Here is a 21,228-nt window from a genome sequence, read left to right on the forward strand (position 1 = left end):
GACGTAACAAGGAAATGTCCCATCGTTTTTAAAGACAGTTGTTATATCATTGGGCCTTTCCAGCGCAATCCATGTATTGTCTTCCAATATAACTACTACGATGCAAAATAAATGTAATCGTGAGTAATCGTGATTACTTTTCAAATGTAATCGTAATCGTAATCGACTACTTCCCGATTTTGCTGTAATCGTAATCGTAATCGTAATCGCGTGATTCAGAAGTAATCGTAATCGCAATCGATTACATTCATGAAGTAATCACCCCATGTCTGATCTGAACTCATGGGCTGAGAAAGAATTAAAAGTTTCATAGTAATATGTAAAAGTACTAATATTAATGATGAAATTCATTGGTGAACCCGAAAAAATGTTCGCGCTTTGCGCGACTATGAACAATCCGATGACATGACCAATTGACCATGCAGTAACCATGCACTCGCGATTTTGGTGCGTAGGCCTATATCAAGCCTATATGAATAAATAGATTGGTCCGGACATCATCAGAAATTGCCACAGACACTTTATGGGTATTTGGCGTCCAGCTAGCTCATTACGACTTATGCCCCCGGAATGCGGCCGTAGGCTACATAAGTAGGCGAATGCTGCCGTGAATAACAAAAACGTTGGCCAGCCCTGGTCCATGTACGGTACTACGTCAAACGCGATAAAAACTGATAAAGGTGAGAAAAATTGGTATAATATAAATGCCAGCCACTCGATATCACCAAACAGGGTTATAAAAAGTCTGTTTAAAATGCTTTAATTGGACACTGAGCAGTCAACACAATGACTTGGACTCGGACTCGAGTCATAATACCATGACTCGGACTCAACCCTCTGGTCGCTGACATGGACTTGACTGGAACGGTGGTGAATTGAAAATGACTCGAGTCAAAACTATAAAAGTAAGATTGACTGGTGACTTACAACCCTGCGGTGTGTTCAACTTGTGTAAACTGACTTACTTGTACAATTCGCGGCGTATATCTTCCACGGCAGTGAAAAACTTGTTGACCGACGTACCACAGAGTCTGTCTCCTACACACGTATATCAAAATCACACGGACGGCTTTCTTGTTTCTGTCTCCACCACTTGTTAATTTATTGAGCGAATCGCTTCAAACTGCAATGTCGAATTGAATGAATATATTTCACGGTGCATTACATACATATATAAAAATACGTATTATTTCATACCATCCACATATTATATCACACCATATATCCTGTTGGGTTGTCATTTCCTGTATCATGTTTCAAGATAGAGTATGTGTTAATCATAAATTTCCAACATGTATACCGTTATATTGGCTTATAAAGACACCCAGCTGAACTATCGGTCGTGAAGCGACTGCAGGCCTTCGGAGGACCCATATTCTCGTCCAGTTGCGAAACAAAAATCTACCGCATTACTATATAGAACAGGGGTGGCGAGCCTGCGGCCGTCGACGCGAAATTCAGTTAGATAAGCTGGCGGCCATGGACATGTAAATTGAATTTACGAGCGACTCCTTAATTTTTTAGAGATTCTAATCAATCATGAAATTTTCTTCGCGCTGCGCGCGATACAGTGCCGCATCGTTTTTGGATTTTAATAAAGTATAGCGCCATTTGTCATCTGTGCCCCACAGTAGCCTTCAAATATGTATAGGCTACATTTGGGAAATGCTGCGCCATATATATAAATATCCAAATGCAATCCTGTGCCCCTTCCGAAGGATATTGGTTTGGGCGATTGAAATATATTTCCACTATACGACAATCCTGATGGCAGGTCAAGAAATAACAGCATGCAACGACGAAGTGACTATAACAAAATTAACCCATCATTCATAACTTGCACTCAGGGCCGTAACTGCCGCACCGCAAACCCCCCAATTGGGGGGGGGGCGAGCTCGAAGGGGGCCCAAAATTATTTCGTGAATTAGCATAAATTATAGAGTATTTTTTGAAAATTTAGGCAACTTTATCAAAAATTTTTCGCGCTGCGCGCGATTTAAAGTTACCGAGTATCTTGAATATTGGGTACTCTTCCCACAAGAAAAAATACGCAAGATTTATAGAAATGGGCATATCAGCATCGGCCATTACCTCGCCACAACGCACCAAGACGTGTAAAGTTTTAAGCCATGTTATATGCGACTGCAAGAAGTGTGCCAGAACGATTGGCAGCGAGAAAACCTTGGCCGAAAAGGACTGCCCTTATGCTGACCGAAAACTTCGTTATATATACAAAATACATGTGGGTTTAATAGTCCATAGGTGCCTAAATGACTGGCGCCTAAATGTTCCTGTCTGGACAATCTGAACCTCACAAGACAAGTACCACCCCGCATGGAAAAATTATATGCCAGTGAAGAAATACCAATTTGAAATCGTGGGATCTTTTAGTTTAGTACGTTTCGGCGATTGTATATTTTTGATATAGCAGACAGGAGCTGGTCACGAAATAACATCATGTTACGAAGTCATACCAACGGGTCCACCTGCCCGAAGATGTTTAATTATTATTTACGGGCTCTACATTTTCCAAGACAACACCTGACTCAGCTCTACCGGTAAATCTGATTACGTGAGCAACTGAGTGTAGAGGACAAGAAATTGAAAGCAATATATATGCAATTCCCGATCTTATTGACCGATTTCATCTTGAATTATCGAAAATTTTCGCGCCTCGCGCGATACATCTATACTTTCGTGGCAAAGTGAGCAACGTGGTGGCGGCCTGGAGGGTCGGTTTATCACCCTATGGAAGCCAAAGACTCCAGTTTTTTGGGGCCTGACGAAGTGCTGTTTCGTTCCTGCCAACGGGTATACAATACATCCGGAGATGTTTATTTATTATTGAGGGGTCCTACCCTTTCAAACACACCTGACTCTGCTCTACCGGTAAATCTGATTACGTGAGCAGAGAAAGGATAAAAATTGATAGCAATATATATGCAATCCCTGATCATATTGCCCGATTCAGTCATGAATTATAGGAATTTTTCGCGCTTTGCGCGTTTAGGCGATAAAAACTGACTCACTAAACGGACACCCCCAATAGATGATAAGCAGCGATAAACAACGTACAGCCTGAGAAGGGTCTGGGGGGCGAAGCCCCCCAGAAGTTGGGTTTATCACCCTATGGGGGGCCCAGGACCAACGTTTTGGGGGGGCCTGACGAAGTGCTGTTACGGCCTTGCTTGCACTTTTCGAAAACACCCACTCCATCAACTCTACCGGTGAATCTGATAACATGGACTGAGAAAGGATCAATATTCGAGGCCAATATGCGGAATGACGAAATTCCTTCGTGAATCTGAAATTTTTTTCGCGCCTCACGAGACCATAGCAAAACGCAATACCCGTTCGAACCATGACCACTCGCGATATTGGTCCCCACAGAAAGCCGATATGAAAATATAGATTAGTCTGCAGTTCACCGGAAAGGAACATGTACCGTTTAACATGGGCATTTAGCGTCCAATTAGTTCACCAGGACTATGTCATGGAATGCGGCCGTAAGTAGCAAAAAGGTTGGCAACCCCTACTACAGAACAATGGCGAACAAAACCATTGATACAGTATTTTTACACAAACAGAAAGAATATTATTATTTACCGAAAACCAGTCTTCTGTATGAATCGCGTGTTTGTCTCGACCACCCGCGAATCCCTGAACCGCACTTAACGACCACTGCTCTAGCGAAACCGGATGAATACCTGCAGTCCCGGAGAGATTGTAGATTTTCAATGAAAAAAAGTATGTCTAATTCTTTGAAAAAGCCGATCCCTTTCGATTCTCGTGATTTTTGAATTTATTCGCACTGCACAAGTCATTACGACTACAAGAAACAAACAGCAACAGATGCATAAGATGATTTGATAAAATTACATTTCGATTCTACACAATAGGGTTGTTCAAAAATGACCCGGCGGCCAATTTTTTAGAACAGAAGTTATTTTCGAACAACCCTACTACACATGAATGAATCAAGAGTGGTGAGGCGCATCACACCGACTCAATTAGTCAGTCTTGACTTTGGCCTTGACTTTGGCTAATTCTAGCAGGCAATTATCTCTCCACTTCCTCCTGGCTTCCAAGCCTTCCCTCGTGTCAGGCACCATCTTGCACATTTGCTAAAACAAGAACAAGCACTCTTGAACAGGCTGCTTAACCGGGTAAGATTGTGATAAGAAACCTTGTTGATTTCCGCCACTGAGTTGTCGTCGAAGTCCGGAACTGCCCCGAACGTGGACGAAACCCTTTGGATGCCTTCGGCGTATTTTTCCATGTACTGTGTTGTTCCTGAAAAAAAAAACATTGATATTTAGATACCGGTAGATTTCGCTCTACGATTGTGACATCACGCTGTAGTTATGACGTTATTGAATGTGACAGTAGGGGTGTTCAAAAATTATTTTTTTCTCAAATTGTACCGGCTACTTGATAAAATGGTTACCTAATTCAAGCCCACACACCAAATTTGGTGCAATTCCAACCAGTAACTGCATTGCTATAGGAGAAGAAAGTTTCTATTCATTATGTAAAAATTAATTATAAAAAAATCCTAAATTTTCTGTTCACCTCATCAAAGTGTTGGGTTGTTTATAGAAAGGATGTTCGCCAAATTTGACTCAATTCCAACCAGTGGAAGCGGAGTTATTGCCGTCGAAAAATTTCGAATTGAATAACGTAGTATTTACGGTGGCCAATTCTTCAACTATTTAATATAGTTGTGCCCGCCGTAAATACTATTTTATTCGAATCCAAATTTTTCGACGGCAATAACTCCGCTTCCGCTGGTTGGAATTGGGTCAAATTTGGTGTGCAGGCCTAAATTAGGTAACCTAGCAATTTTATCAAGTAGCCAGTATAATTGGAGAAATGAAGTCATTTTTGAACACCCCTAGTGAGCAAGTCGCAAGGTTCCGAGTCACAAGTAAATCTTACATTTATATAATTTTAACTCGAGTCAAGTCGAGTCCAATTCATATTTCTGATTAATCGATTTCAAATCGGGTTTCTCTCACTTTTTTAAAAATATTGGGTGATATTGAATGGCTCACATAGGCACATTCATATGATAATTTTTGACATTCATAACCTGTTTATTCCATCAGATAAGAGTTTCTGGGTCAATTTTCCAAGTGCAGGTCCTGATAGACTAGACGTGATCAAGTCATGTAAAATGTTTCGATTACAAGTCGAGTCAATACACAAAGTGCTCAAGTCGAGCAGAGTCAGTGAAAATTGCAACTCCAGCAAGACTCGAGTCATTACAAACTTGACTTTGAGCTTTTATTCATGTTCCATATATTGGGTTATGGCTGCACTGTCAGCCCTGTAGTCACCAACATTAGCACTATATGCTAAACACCATAGCAGTACTGATTTGAATTGAGTATTGTAGAAGCAGTAGCACTTTTTCATTTTTATTATATATTCTACTATTATTTTTATAATATACTAAATTATCATTTTTGTGAGTAGATCGAGGATTTTGAAGGTGCTGAAGGTGCTCAAGTAACTGGGAGTGGTAGTCCCCAGATGTGGGTGGAAAAAAGTAGCCTACTTTTGTTGTCGGGTACTGCATCTGCGTGACGAACGCAAGTTTGGCGTAAGGCGTACGATAGGGGTGGCTAACCTTTCCGGCCCACGGGTCATACAAGATTTACGGACCATTGCGCGGGCCATTAGAATGTTGATGACCTTTATTTAGTCCTCCGATAGGAGCCAACCGGATTAGGTGACAGTGAAAACAAGTCTTATATTACTACGCATTAAAACCGATAGAAACCATGTCATGAAAACTCGGTGTGCAGTGATGTCACAGAAAACTTCGGAAGAACGAATATTGCTTGGACTGCTGAACAATCAGTTGTAGTGCTCTATGTTTCGTTGTTCTTGCGTTTGAAATATACATGGCGAAACATCTCTTGAGGTATCTCTAATATTGCTTTCAAAACTACATAAATCGCAGTGTAATTTAGGAACTTGAAGGTATTTCGTATGCCCTTTATCAAGAGTTAAAGGCACAATAATAAGCATACGGAAATGGATTCAAACGCAAACCAAATTGGCAAAATATGACGTAACAATATAATGATAAAAAGGAATGCTAGCTGGTGAAAGTCAGTTGTACCGGTACTCCGGTAGTCATAATAACGGGACAAGAGAATACCAAATCATATAATACAAGGAAGACCTTACACAGACAATTAGCGATATCTATTAATGGAACATTCAAAGAATGTATAGAAACTCATTTTCCTACTTATTGTACAGTTAATTCTTGATAGGTGGAACACGGAAAAGTCTTCTGGGTAATAAATTATAGGCCTACTGCAATGAATGTAGTTCTGAAAGCACTATTCAAGTTCAGTTCCGCCAGTCACATATTTGAGGTATCTCTGCATTTTATATGACAGCTATTAAGGTGACTAACATTTCAAAAGTGGTATTTTGTGAATCACGCATCAAGGCCGAAGCCCAAGTCTCAAATCTGAGTTTGACGAACCCGGACCAGCACGGGGCTTATGCACTTTCGGACCAAAAAGCTGTTTTCTCTGTAAGGCTGTGATGAGTTTGGTCCGAAAGTGCATGAGCCCCGCTGGTCCGTCAATTACATATTCCGAAAGCATATCGGAAGTGGAAGAAAAAATTACATATTTTGACATTTTTGACTTGCTCAATCTAAAACTATGTCCGTGGAACTCTAAATGAAGATCCATGATCGTTTCTTAAGGTTTTATCAATAAAAAATTACCTAATTTGTCAAGGTGTCTGCCGATTAAGTTACCTAAAATCCCTGTGCCTGCGGACTCACCCAGGCCATTCCACGGACTCATATGAGTCCGCGGACTGGCACTGGCATAAGTAAATGCTTCTCATCATTTAACGTCGGTAATGGACTAGGTTCCTTTTGGAGAAAACAAGATGGAGTTGACATGTTTTTGGCTTGCGCGATATTTGTCTAGAATGATTCTCGAGGAAACCGCCGCGAGAGCTCCCTCTACTGAAATGGTCTTTTATGCGAGATGCTTATGAATAGCGCAGTGTACATCATTGCAGGGGTGTGGCTATGGTGTATCGGGGGGATCGTGGTCCGGTAACCTTGAAACGTGATTAGCATTCATGCAGCCGTTGAGCAGTAATTATGCGGCCCTTATACACATAATTAAATTAGCGTGTGTTGGCGACCATCAATATGCGATTTCAATTACTTTTTAGAATCTTGTTGAAAGTTTTATTCACGCATGGCAAGATTCAGGGTGACTCGGGACTTTTTTAAAATATCATAGCGTAATCTAATCTGAGCCCCGCAGATAAAAATGATGCAGCCCACAAAGAAATACCAAGTCGGAATTGTGTGCGTCTCACGAATGAAGAAGCTTCTAGTACGTTAGGGTGATTCCAATATATATTTCGGCTATGTCTACAATCCTGATGGGACGTCAAAAAATAACAACATGCAGCAAAGTATATGCATCGTCATTGATTTTGTGCTAAAAAATTTCGAAGACGCCCCCCACATCAGCTCTACCGGTTAATCTGATCACGTGGGCTAAGAATTGATAAATATTTGACAGTAACATATGAAACAACCAATATTGTCGAATAAATCATTTTTCAAGGTGGAGAATTTTTTTGCGCTCCGCGCGGCTAGAAAGGGTATCCAGATATCTTCTCCTAGCATTTATATTCAAGATTTTGGTACATAGATAGTAAGCCTGCGTAGTGTTCTGCTGATACATTTTAAAACTTTTATATACGCAAGTTATGTTTCAAGAAATCAGTGATGGTACAGAACACCACATGGACTCTTCGCGGTGCGAAGTTCCCAGTAGCCAATTTAACATGAATAGATGACGTTCAGATGGGCCTTGACGACTCTCCACCGGGATGCGGCCTTATGCTATCTATGGAGTCAAAGTACGGCTGTGAATAGCAAAAGGGCTGAACACCCTAGATTAGGCTTACTATACAGAATGAGTGTGTTATGTGGTCAGGGGCGTACTAGTTTCGAGTAAACGTTATAAGGGTGCACCATGACGCAAAGGTTAAAGAGCACTGCTCTAGGGTGATATTGACCGCCTTGGACTCATATTATAGGCTACTTATTTTTCTCACTCTAAATATGTTTGTTCCAACAGTTAAAAGACAGTTTCTGGGCCCATTTTTCAATTATCGGTTCTGATATACAAGACTTGAGCAAGTCTTATAGATAGACATATGAATTGGGCGAGTCATGCGCAATGACTAGAGTACAAGTCGAGTCAATACACACATAGACTCAATGAAAAATTGCGACTCGAGTCTGACTCAAGGCATTACAACCTTGGATTCAAGTACTCGGATCGCAGTGCCCAGCCGCAATGGTGGCTAGGATGTTGACACAACATTGCAGTACGGTTACAATGCGGCATATGAGCATGTTCGACATATAGCCTACTATCTTGTAGGGTGCTTTATTTAGGCTTTAAAGGTAAAGAATTCGAAGTTTTTCGACTGATTGATTTATTTGGAAAAATCTGAGGTTTTGATGAAAACATGTTGGATAACAAAAGCATTTTTTGCCTCATGAAGCCTGGCACGCATGGGCCGAATGAAATCGCCCCCGAGTAATACATCTGAAATGCCTATATCATCATAGTCCGTAACCAGAGCATGGGCTGACTAGTTATGGTGCCACATCAAAACTACATCGTCATCAAGATTCTCAAGTCTCAACTACCAAGTGGTATTATGACTATTGTATTCACTACCAAATCACTCAGTATAGTTGACAATACCCGCCAATGCATCCTTATAATCCACAGTTAAAATTATTCAAAATTACCCTGCGGGTCGCAGGATGCGAACTGCTGATCTATTACGTTAAGATTGCTTAACTTAGCAAACAATACAGGACGTCAATGTTACGATTCAGCATAAACTAAGTTCATATTGAGTGCAGAAGCTGCACGGGTGTCTTGTATACACACACATAGCGACAAGCCCTTTGAAAATTCATACCTATTCCCAAACGCAATACAGGATGTGATTAAAGCTGGTGTTCGTAATTGATCTTGCAGTCCGTAAACCGATCGAATACAGAATAGAAAAAAGACATAGGGCCTACAGTCATACACCTACTATAACAGGGGCGGGTCACATTCGGCACGTGACGTGATTTTGAGCGGTCCGCAGACAGTTTTCGGTCTTACATGTGGCCAGTGGCCGCTGTCTGAGGCAATCGCCACTACTTGCTTACTACGTCAAATTATAGTGACTGTAGCTGTAGGTTGTTCTCTAATTATTTGTTTTCAGTCACTTCACAAGCATGTTACTGGTATCGTGGTATGTTCCGTCACAAAGGCCCCCTTCATTTTTCCTACATGGTGTTTCCAACATTTTCGGCCATGAACATTAACAAGACAAAGTTGAGTTGCATTAAACTGCTGTTTACGTGCAGTCTTTACCGAGGATTTCCAAGTTTCAGTTCAAAGGACTTGTTGACAACTTTGATCGACCACAGATGTCTCATTGACTTCAACAACAGCTATTAAAGTACATTATGCTAATTAATTCAACAGATACTGATTTGGGTATCTACACTTCAAACTTGAAGTAAACAATAAATACGATTATTTCTTGTATAGGTGGATAAATACGCGATTATCGCATCCTTTGAAAAATCCGGCCCGCTAAGCACTTTATCATGCCCATTCCGTTCTAGAATGTCCAACTGACAATCTGCACTTGGCGCACCATAAAATTGATGTTGTCCATGGATTTCAAATTCTGTTACCTAGCTACTACAAGATGAGTCAGGCTGAGGTTTATAGTGAATCGCTCTGTAGTGTTTTGATAGTAGCAATCCAAAGAGTTGAGCAAAAGCAGTCACTCATGGCTTGTTTGAAAGATGTTATCTCTGTCTCAGTGAATAGTATGTAGGCAACCTATTCCCAATAGGTATACGTTGAGGACTACATAAGGAAGTAACCGAAACATGTAGATTTTTACAAGGTTTTCTCATCTTCTCAATCATATACACGAGCGTTGGCCTGCTCTCGTCTCCCTTGGTGGTGTAGTTGGTTAGGCGTTAACGTTCTGTATCCAACGATATATAACTTGCTGGTTTCGCATGCCATTGAGGTCGTATTTTACAGTTTTGAAAAGTGAAGCAAAATTTTTCGGGATAGCTTGCCGGTGCCATTCAGTTAAGAGTCATCAAGTTATATAATCGATTTCAAGGCTTGATTAACATGATTGTAGTTCTGGGAACTATACTCCGGCAACTTACCTTCGGCGTTAAGGTGGCATGTTTCGAAGGGTCCGATAAACGCATAGCGCATTCCTATTCCGTCCGTCATTGCCTTGTCAACATCTTCCACTGACAAGTAGCCGTCCTGAAATAAAAAGGAATTCAAAAGTCTCAAGAAGGCCGTGACAAATATTGACTCAACCGCAGCATGTTAGGACTTACCCAGCAGATCAAAAAGTGATGGTGTAAACTAAAACGCAGACGTGCGACAAAAGTGACGAAGAGGCTTTACTACAAATTGTTGTCGGGTAGAAAACTAAGGCCTATAAAGTGGGCTGCAAGCTGTAAAATGTCAAATGATAAGTCCAACGACAGTGAAAAATCTACGATACAAACGAAATGCAGGTTGCAAAAAAGTTTAACCTTGTAAAAATTTTTAACATTTTATGACCCAATTCTACAATTTTGACCTAATTTTGACTTATTTGACATGTCAAAAAAAATCGCCCTATTGATCAGCATTACCAAAACAGAGATATGGTCAGTAAAAAGTAGGGGAGAGGAGGCACAGATGAGACATGCATTTTTTTCATAGAACAATTTATTTTCTAATCGGCAGATTCATTCAACTATGCTGACCCCATAGCGTAGTCTATAGCCCGACCATATGACCAGGCAAACAGATGAGATTGGGCAGAAAAATGCCTAAAAGGTATTTTTGTGGTTTTCATTGAAGCTAATTCAATAATGGAGGTGTGAGGGGTAAGATGAGACAGAGACATGGGGGCAAGTTGAGACGTGGATATCGGACATATTTTCCATTGAAAGCCTTGAAGTATTCAAAATTGAAACTTTTCACAGCACAGATTACAGAGTAGGTCCTAGTTATCTAGTAATTGACCAGATGCGGCAGTGGCAGTACAAGACAAACAAGCTGTTATTGTTGCAGGATCTCAAGGATAATTTGCTCTTGATGGCATTAAAAATTATATATGTTGTATAAATTCGTGAAAGTGAATTTTCGCATGATTAATGGATTTTATTCACAATATTACTAGTTGATTCAGCATTCGAGATGATTTGGTGCTGTAACAAACAAGAATTGCATGGTGTCACAACTTCAACACAGTGTGTCTCATGTTACCCTCACTCAGTGAGACATTTGACCAAGGATTTTTGATGCCCAAGAAATCCGGGAGTATTTTGTTCATTATTAGTCAAAATAGAATCATAAAGCTTTCTATAGGAACCAAAATTTATGTTCAGAAGGCATTGTCTTCGAGTGGCGTTGAAACATGCGGAAAGTGTCTCATCTTACCCCTACTTCTACTGAGTTTGGCACTTACAATACTACTCAAGATTTCAGGCAAAATGCATACTTTTAAGACTTTGGTTTTAATGAGGTGGAAGCAGTCTTGAAACATGTATTCATCAAGTGGACGAATGAAATTGTAACAACAAATTATCACGGTACCAGGAAATCAATATATTTCGAAAATTGCACTAGTTTGTAATTCATTAGTTACTTTCAAGATGAATCTTGCAGTCACTTTCGGTCGATACGATACATCTCACATAAATTTACTTTATGAAACTAATTACGAGAGTACCTTTAAGATTTTGATTTTAAATTTCCACTCGAATAAATTTTGACGTGTCAAATTCAATTTTCTCATTTTCTCATCACAAACAATTAGCAATTATTCAGAGGTAGGTGCGCAAGAAATTTCAGTCGGCGGCCAACGACACCACAAACAAGTGAAATTATTTTAAACATATTCGGTTACGGTGACACGCGGGGTGTTTTGACCAGTACCATTCATTATCAAAATTTCATCCGTAAAGTTGATGCAAGCATTTCGTTCTTAATAGATTTCAATTTCTATAGCACACGAAGAGTAAAAAGTCCGTGGTTTGGCTTAGGAAATTGCGAATTGTAAGTACCGGTAGTGTAAAAACAATCAATTGAGCAAGCAGTAAAAGTGTAGGCGACGGCTATTCTAGTACTCTGTAAAACGAGGAGTGCATTGTTGCTGGGCGACTCTGCTATTAACTTACAGTTTGAGATGCAACATTTCTAGAATTCTGTTCTGTGCGCCACGAAAAACATACCGAGTCTTTGAATTTCAAAAGTCACATACCAACACTAGTCTCCAGCATTCGTTGATGATCGAGTACTGAATTCTGTTCAACGCGAATCCGTCGATCTCCTTCTTCAGAGTGATGGGCGTTTGTCCGATCTCGGCCATTAGGTTCCGCGTGCGTTCAATCACACCGGCCGACGTTTCGGGGTGAGGAACAATTTCCGTGAGTGGGCAAAGCGAAGGCGGATTGCACTGTTGGAATTAAAGTCTCGGCGTTATTGAGAAATGCGCGACACTTTGAAGAATGAAGTTCAGTCTAGTGTATATGACAATGTACAAATGTGGTTATCAATGGGGCTACTACCAAGAATTAAAACTGGTGCCTTCACTGTCCAAGGTGGTGGTACACTAACTCGCCCAAATATAGTAGCATTTGGGTGCAACGTGCCACTACCCTACTCGCCACTCATGGTACTCGAAGTGGTATAGGGTGCCACAGACTATGCTCACTTTGAGAGGGTGCCGCAAGGTTGGAAAGGTTGAGAACCACTGATAACACTTAGCGACAAAGACAGTGGTAGAAAATCAGTGCTAGCAAAAATGGCATCCCACTATTCTACTCGAAATGTTACAATTATTACTCAATTTGTAATCGAGTACTGGAATTATTGCTCCCAGCCCTAATTCTGATACACCTAGCTCTCAAAAATGAGTGGTAATAGTTTTGTTTACCGGATGGGCAATGATGCATTGCGAAACTCTCTTCAGTCCGGTGAAGAGCTTTGACGGCATAATGCACGAGGTAGAGCTGCACAGAACGGTCTGGTCATTGTTGCAGTAATCTGATATATCACGAAATACTTTTTTCTTCAATTCCACATCTTCGAAAACACATTCCTAAATACGATTGCAGAAAAGCATTACTAAAGCAAAAAATATAGCAATTCAGGTCATGACTGCTTGGACTTGAAAATTCTGAAATATGCCACATTTACAAACATGACACATTGCAGCAGGGGCCAGCAACTCGTGACCCACAAGTAGCCCATTACAACATCTACTGGACAAAAACCGGTTATGAAAACGGTGTATTGAGTGACGCAGCAGTATCGTAGAGCCTTCGTTTTCCGATATTGATATTTTTGGCCTACCAAGTTGAAAAGTTGGACCTCTTGTAAAAGTGGCCAATTTTTAGTTGGTGATCCGTGCATGACATGGCAGATATCTCACATTTCAGAGAAGTTGAAATTTGAGCGACTTAGATTCCAATATGATGTCCATAAGGGTATTCGCCGAAAAGCAATAAAATAATCATAGTCAATAAAGATCTGTTAAAGTTGCACAAAGCTATCAACTATCAAAGCAACAACACTATTCTTGTAGCATTTGAATAATCAAATATCAAAAACACCTCTTACACGAATGGGGGCCATTGATGAACACAAAATCAATAGGGTCGCGAAGACTCGACTCGACTCCCGATTATCTGATAACTCGACTTGAACTCGAGTCATTGCGAATGACTCGAATCAAGTCATATGACTCGAGATTCAGACAGCCAAGACCGACATTTCATTGTAATTTCGAAGAATGGATAAGTCAATACACAATCGGGATTTCGTCTATTGGTAACTGGTACTTGAAAATGCGACTAGAAACTGCTAAAAGTGAGGAGAATTAGTATATTATAAATGCGAACTATTCGATATCACCAAATAGAGTTATAAAAAGTGGTTTAACAAGACTTTAACTGGAAACTGACCAGTCAACAAAATGACTTCGACTCGAGTCATAATACCATGACTCGGACTCGGCCCTCTACTCGCTGACTTGGACTCTGACTTGACTCGGTGGTGAATTGAAAATGACTAGAATTGACTCGAGTCAAAACTATAAAAGTGAGATTGACTAGTGACCGGAGCCTTGTGACTTGGTTACAACCTTGTTTGGGAAAATTTCGAATTTTCTCGATTTTACTTATTTCACCCCTGTTACAACGTGGCTTTCTCAATGCAGTCGACCGATATCAATCAAATCAGCATCATAATTTTTTTGGGTTAATTAGCAATTCCTTTACCCCAAACTCTATCATCACCTCGATTAAGATGAAAATGTGTCAAAAAGCATCACTCTACCCTTAGCCATGCCTGGAACAAGATGTTTTAACCAAATTTACCACCGTAAATACTATTGTTTGGTAATATGGTTGAAATTTCAAGTTTAATTTGGTCTGCTGCTACTGGTGTGAATTGGAATGGAGCCAACTTAGGTGCGTAACGAGATTTCAGGTAAGGTAATGTCGTACAATGACTATCGTCTCGTCGTTACTGACTATAGCTTTATTACAGTAAAGGTATAAGCAATGTGGCTTCAAGCAACATAGAACACAACCGACAGCAGAACAGAAAGTGTGAATGAATGACACGATAACGATAAGGAGACAACATACTGTGCAAAGGAACTAATCCAATGAAAGTAAATATTGCCTAATTGCGGATCACCACAACAAACAATATGATCGGTGTCCGTGTAAGTGAAATTTTGAAATACTATATTTCAGAATATCTTTTGTGAGTATAATACTTACAACCGAAAATACAATACAAACCTGCACATGGACAGCGTCTGTGACCACTTCTGGAAGGTCACTAGTGATTGATATCAACGCAGACTGCTCTTTGGCACTCAGAGAACCGCGCAATAACCCATCTTTTTCCGTATCATACAGTTGCTCTCTCAAGTGAGAAGAGACGTTGATTATATTTTACAGCTATGCATATATGGTTCAGCCGACATGTACACTTACTCTATTATTTTATATGCTCTTTCCAATGCGTTCTTGTCAATATCATACATGACCACCTTGTAACCGCCGGCAGCGAAAAGCATGGCCCAGCTTCGACCGATCAGGCCACTGAAACAATATCGAGTATTGCATTTGCAATGTATATGACGTATAGTATTGTTCATTTTATTGGTTGATAGACAAGTGCCAGTAGTCACATCTTCTTATTTATTTTGTTATGGAGATCATTGTTGTTTCCAAGCTGAGTCAGTTAGTTATTTCATACACATAGTAAGTGATCACATAGAATTATGGTTATGAGTAATTTTTCATTTCAGGATACCAGGCAGGTATATTAACAGCAGTTGTCATTATGAACAAAGAGCTCTCAACCAAAGGCATCCTCACATAATCCTCCAGAAGAAGCCACCCAAAAGTGAAAAGTTTCAGTTTGAACGAGATCAACAACAGTACAAAATTATATCAGTAAACAGCAATAACGAGCAGCGATGATTCTCCATTGCTCAATAGCGAGTCCTAGAGCTTCTGGTGATACCGTTTTCGAAAGTTAGCACAATGTCGTCATGGAAAAACTTGGGGATAAATGATATGGAACCGCCTAGGTCAAGGTGGGTGTCTGATTCCATAGACTACTCCAAGTCGCTTCGACACCTTCCTATCTTTCCATTGCATCGCATTTTGTGGTGTATTGAACTGATGAAATTGCTAATGAACCAATGATGATGATGATGATGTCATTGATGTGTAGCTGAAAGCAGGCAGCTGTTTAAATAATTAAATCGAGTATATATCCTGGAGAAAAGGTTGATACCGGTATCTCTAAAATTGCTTCTTAATTAATCTAAATAGTAAGGCAATATTCAAGTATCAAATACCTTCCCACGATTCCAATTTTCTTCATTGTTCCAGATGAAACTAATCGACTCCACGAACTCAGCCGCAGACAGCATGCGGCAATCGAGCAAACAAAAATGCAAACTATAGAATGTAAACGTGGAATGGCAGCGACCGATTTTGCAGCTTCGTTCCGCTTCGCTGAAGCTTTACTCAGACTTATTTTACGACAGCTACTGTAGAATTTCTGGCAATCCAAAAGTTGTCTTCCAGAGCTCAGAATTTACTGAATCCGGTCTTGATGGAAAGCTACTGTCGCACTGATTTCGAAAATATCAATCAAAATATGGTGAAGCACCGTACTGAGATGAAAAACCACCCTCAACATCTAAAATCTGCATTGTTCAGAACAATCGGATACCGCAAAACAATGACCATAACAATGACCCATTGCGGCTCTTCGATTGTTCGGACAATGCCGATAATTCAGACTTGGAGGGCGAATTCTAATCGGTTCAGTGCCTGATCATATTTTTATTTACATTTTCGGAATCAGTGCGATAGTAGCTTTCGATCAAGACCAGGTTCAGTAAATTCTGAGCTCTGGAAGACAACTTTTGGATTGCCAGAAATCCTACAGTAGCTGCCGTAAAATAAGTCTGAGTAAAGCTTCAGCGAAGCGGAACGAAGCTGCAAAATCGGTCGCTGCCATTCCATGTTTACATTCTATAATGCAAACAACGCAAAAATTCGTCATGCGTGGATGCATTGCTAACCATTGAAGAAATTTGACGTTAAATGGGAATTATATTGAAGCTCGTTTGATATTCTTGCATTTTACTGCCTAATTATATCCTGAACTATTGGACAAGCAAATATAGGGATACTTCATTACAATTTACCTCGAGGTATCCCAAAGATGTCATCATCATCATTTTGATATAGTTTTTATCAAATCAATACACCATGAGATTCAATTCAATTTATTGCTAACAATAGTAAAAATTTCATCATTTCACTATCATCATCATTGGTTTATTAGCAATTTTATCAGTTCAATACACCACAAAAAATGCGATACAATGAAAAGACAGGAAGGTGTCGAAGCGACAAGGAGCAGTCTATGGAATCTGACACCCACCTTGGCCTAGGCGATGCAAAGAGGAGGCATGCACACTGAATGAAAGTAAAGAAGATACTATAGAAAAAGAAAGCGACAATAAATAGGGCGGCATGTCATGGGAAGCGAGATCGATAGGTCAGTCGTGGTCCGGTTCACTACACCACAAGACTGTGATACAATGAAAAATTGTAAGGTGTATAAACGACTTGGAGTAGTCTTCGAAATCAGACACCCACCTGGCCTAGATGATGTAAAAATTGGGACATGTGCACTGAATGAAAAGTGAAAGAAGATAATATAAAAGGACATGCAGCGAGGCGACAAAAAAGGTGTCATGTATCAGAAAACGAAATCGATATGCCATGTCGTTGCCCAGTGAACTAGAGGGCTAACTAGTATAGATTAAGTATAAATTGCTTGTATTTCGACTTGAATGTGGACTTTCTCGATGACTGTCATCGGATACTCGGCGAGATACTATTCCACCAATCAGGTCCGGCATATTTGATACAGCGATGATATTTCTTTTTTACCATATAGTAATTGGTCGACGTGGACGAGCGTTGTTTCATACTTATGCACTTCTGATACCGAGGTAAAAGAAGTCGATTGTAAGTTTTTCCTGCCAATGGCGACAGTGGAACTGAAACTTTGCAATTTCTAGTTTCTTCATATCTTTCATGTTTAGGACACCGAATCTCTTGAGCAGTGATTTGTTGGACCTACGTCCTGCATGGTCCCTTTGGGACCCTGACTATGATAGGGAGGACCTGATGTTGTAGGCTAGTTTTTGCAGTGGATTCAGTGCGTTAACATTGGCAGCCCTAAACAGATGATGCCATATTGTAACTTTGATAGGAATAATGATTTATAGATAGTATCAGAAGAACCCAGAATAGCATGTAGTCTCAGTAGAACAGACCACAGTTCGAATCTGGTAAAACCCCAAGATTGCGATATAGTGAAAAGTTAAGAGAGTGCCGCACAGTGACGTATAGGCGCATATGCTGCCGCCACTTGCTTTCGTTGAAAATGCCGCCCCCAGTAGACTGCAATAGATTTTGAAATAGTTTCATGTTCCAGCAATCTTTTCAATAAAAATAAATACAAATACTATACCACGTACATCTCAGATGTTCTATATTGCTTGACAAAGAAGCCAGCTCGCAGTGTCAGCGTTAAAAGGCCAAAAATAACAGACAAACAATGGAAAACAAATGTATTCGGAAAATGAAAGAGCAATATAGCAGCCTAAAAATTGAACTTATTTCGGGTTTTCGCTGGAGGAAAGTCAGCAATAATATCTTTGAAATCAAGTTTTTGAACGTAGTATAGTCTTTTTCTGTATGCAGAATCGACAGAGCTGATAGCCGATCATCATTCATGGTAGAACGTAAATACGACTTCATCCTTTTGAGCTTGAGAAACTCCTCTCACAGCTCGCAATTGAAACACAAATGGTAAGATAAAGATTCAGACATAAGTACCTATGCTGAATACCGTGTCGAATCAAGTAGGTGTGATTTAGCTATTGTAAAACATTAAATGCTGTTGCATTACGATCAAACGTTGCTTCACTGTTTCGCACCGGCCTCTTATATCGGTCTTGAAATCATTTTGTCACGCGCAACTAGTCGAAAAAAATCACCGACTCCAGTTTTTAGTAATAGATCGTAACAAATTAGGTCGTGATTAGCCATATCATCGCATTGTGTGCACTGTGCTGAGTGTGCAGCCTTATTTTCCGCCCCTTTCAGCCAGAACCGCCAAGTGTCTTCGCATCGCATTGTGTCTTATCGCATTGTAGGCTACATTGTGTGTGAAAATATAACTTAACGATTATTATTTACGCCGCTGATGCCGCAACGACTTGGAGTAGTCTGGAGAGTAGTCTAGACTTGGAAAGTTAGGAAAGGATAATATAAAAGGAAGCGACGAAAAATGAAAGCAGCATGTGTCGGTCGGTAGGCGATGTCGATAAAGTCAGATTGGGGTCCGGTAGTCTTGAAGGCGGACTAGGAGTCTGTGTAGCCTAGTTGTTGCTTTGTATATCTTGCGCTGCTGACCATAGATGAACAGGATTATCACATTTAAAACTTTCATTTGACTCTATTTGAATTGGAATTTTTGAACAGATGAAATAGAATAAGGAAAGGGGGTTTGGAATATAATTTGTAATTGTAATTGATAGTGCACAGCCGTCCCTTTTAACAATGAACCAATGCTGTCCGGATGTTGAATATAGTTCCGTAGTAAATTAGTCACGTAACCATGGTAGGCTACTCGGATTCATATATGTAAAACTACAAAACTGCCTCATTCTAGGCATGAAAAATCAATGGCTTTTGTAGACGGTAAGAAAATGCCAATTGTATTGGTGTGCGGCCCGTAGAGTGATCGAGTTTATAATTTAAGTATGTGTTGTGTATTCGATTTGGCCTAAGTTCCTGTGGGCCAGGAGTAAGCTACTGGCCAAAATACACGAAAATATGCGTATGTGATCATGATATGAATATTTCTGACAAAATTTATTCAATGACTTGAAAATATGTTCCATCGATACTCGATCGCATCGCTACTCTCGATCGGACATTATTCGATTACCGCACTTTATTTAGATGTATATCTCCAACATCATCACCTTAATGACCCTGATCAGTCCTGTAATGTACTTAAACCCCTATGTACACCATATACCACCGTTTCCCTAGGTAGTGTGGGAGTATATGGTAATTGACAACCTCCAAACCTACATGAACCTACCAACCGCAAGCTGATCTCATTCGATCTGGCTTATTTCATTCGATCAAAAGCAACTGCTGCCAAGCTGTAGCAACTTATACCGCTGATAAAGCTGTAATACAGCTGTGATGCACCTGATTGCGGGAGAGTATGATAAATTGTGTATTTCACACCATATTAGGTTAGGATACGAATATGACTTCCTATTGCAACTATCACGAGTCTATACAAACGTATGTTTAGCTGACTCGAGACGAGATTCATGTAAACCTACTTTCAACGTTGAATAAACTGCATGTGTATGGGCAATATATATCGTACGAAGAACTACCGCGACAGCAAACCAGGACAGTCTCTCAGTTAAGTACCAGACGGCTTACAGCCTAAAATTGGACACTTGGACAGCTACTTTCTGAGTTATACTTCACAGAGACAAATTCCTTAAATCGTTGCAGTAGGCCTATTTATATCTATCCATAGCTAGTCTAAATGGTTGTACAAAGCAACCAACTGATCTGAGGTATCGCGAACACAAAAAATCAGCATTTATATTCTACAGGGGCCATGGCATATGTTGTTTTCCATCGTATATAGTTTACTTGTTTTGCTGTTCATGTCATGGATCAGACTGTAAAGACAACGCTGGTTAACTGGTAGTTTTATGTTCTACATGTATATTTATCCTCATCGGCTAATAGGACCAGCACCGTAACTGCCGCACCCCAAACCCCCCAATTGAGGGGGGCCCGAGCTCGAAGGGGGCCCAAAATTATTTCCTGAATCAGCATAAATCATAGAGTATTTTTTGAAATTTTATGCAATTTTTTCAAAATTTTTTCGCGCCGCGCGCGAATTAAAGTAGCCATTGATCTGTAGTATTGGGTATTGGACCATTACCGCGCCCCGACCCACCAAGACATACAATCAAGTTTTTTAGCCATATAACATGCGACTCCAAGAGGTGTGCCAGAACGATCGGCAGCGAGAAAAGCTTGGCCAAAAAGGTCTATGCCCTATGCAGACCGAAGACTTCGTTATATATACAAAATACTAGGGATGGTGTGAACGTGAGGTTCACGTTCGCGTTCTGTGTGTGAACCTTCGAAATTTAGGGGTTCACGTTCACAAACGAACCTTGGTAGGTTCTTCACTGCGAACCTTTTTCATATATCAAAATTTTCACTTCATTATAACATCTTTGGTTGAAATTTATTGCATGTCAACTGCGAGCCACTCTATGCGTGGCGCTGGCAGCATAAAAACAAATCAACACTGAACGATCATGCACCTTGAAAATCTCAAAAATTCTACATGCTTGGTTACAAATGTTTGCTCGAAATATCCAGCTTTACGTTTGTGAATATTTAGTGACTCTGTGATGTGAGCTTGACCCGCAATCACACAA

General features: G+C 40.2%; 2 protein-coding genes across 2 annotated transcripts in view; both read right to left on the reverse strand.

Moving 5' to 3' along the window:
• LOC145459033 (UDP-GlcNAc:betaGal beta-1,3-N-acetylglucosaminyltransferase 7-like) overlaps positions 1-1,801 on the reverse strand; it is a 36,393-nt gene extending 34,592 nt beyond the window's left edge. Inside the window, exon 1 of the mRNA XM_080337614.1 lies at positions 966-1,801. The gene's annotated coding sequence lies outside the window, so the exon portion shown is untranslated. The remainder of the gene's footprint in view (positions 1-965) is intronic.
• Positions 1,802-3,778: 1,977 nt separating this feature from the next.
• LOC145459095 (lambda-crystallin homolog) lies at positions 3,779-16,095 on the reverse strand. The gene is made up of 8 exons (XM_080337696.1): positions 16,000-16,095; positions 15,125-15,232; positions 14,927-15,053; positions 13,051-13,215; positions 12,376-12,570; positions 10,274-10,379; positions 4,187-4,293; positions 3,779-4,124 (listed from the first exon to the last, which is right to left on the reverse strand). The coding sequence occupies exons 1-8, from the start codon at positions 16,023-16,025 to the stop codon at positions 4,011-4,013; spliced, it is 948 nt and encodes a 315-aa protein (XP_080193822.1). The 5' UTR covers positions 16,026-16,095; the 3' UTR covers positions 3,779-4,010.
• Between the last annotated feature and the right edge of the window lie 5,133 nt (positions 16,096-21,228).

Source organism: Botryllus schlosseri, chromosome 2 (genome assembly GCF_051294905.1).
Source record: "Botryllus schlosseri isolate E-star chromosome 2, Bs_hap1, whole genome shotgun sequence".
Taxonomy (NCBI): Eukaryota; Metazoa; Chordata; class Ascidiacea; order Stolidobranchia; family Styelidae; genus Botryllus; species Botryllus schlosseri.

Bases quoted from the DNA above. Each gene is read 5' to 3' on its own strand.
- LOC145459095 (XM_080337696.1), bottom strand. From the start codon at position 16,025: ATGAAGAAAATTGGAATCGTGGGAAG. The intron at 15,233-15,999 runs GTATTTGATACT...ATATTGTTTCAG, and splicing joins AAAATTGGAATCGTGGGAAG to TGGCCTGATCGGTCGAAGCT. The intron at 4,294-10,273 runs GTAAGTTGCCGG...TTTTTTTTTCAG, and splicing joins ATGCCACCTTAACGCCGAAG to GAACAACACAGTACATGGAA.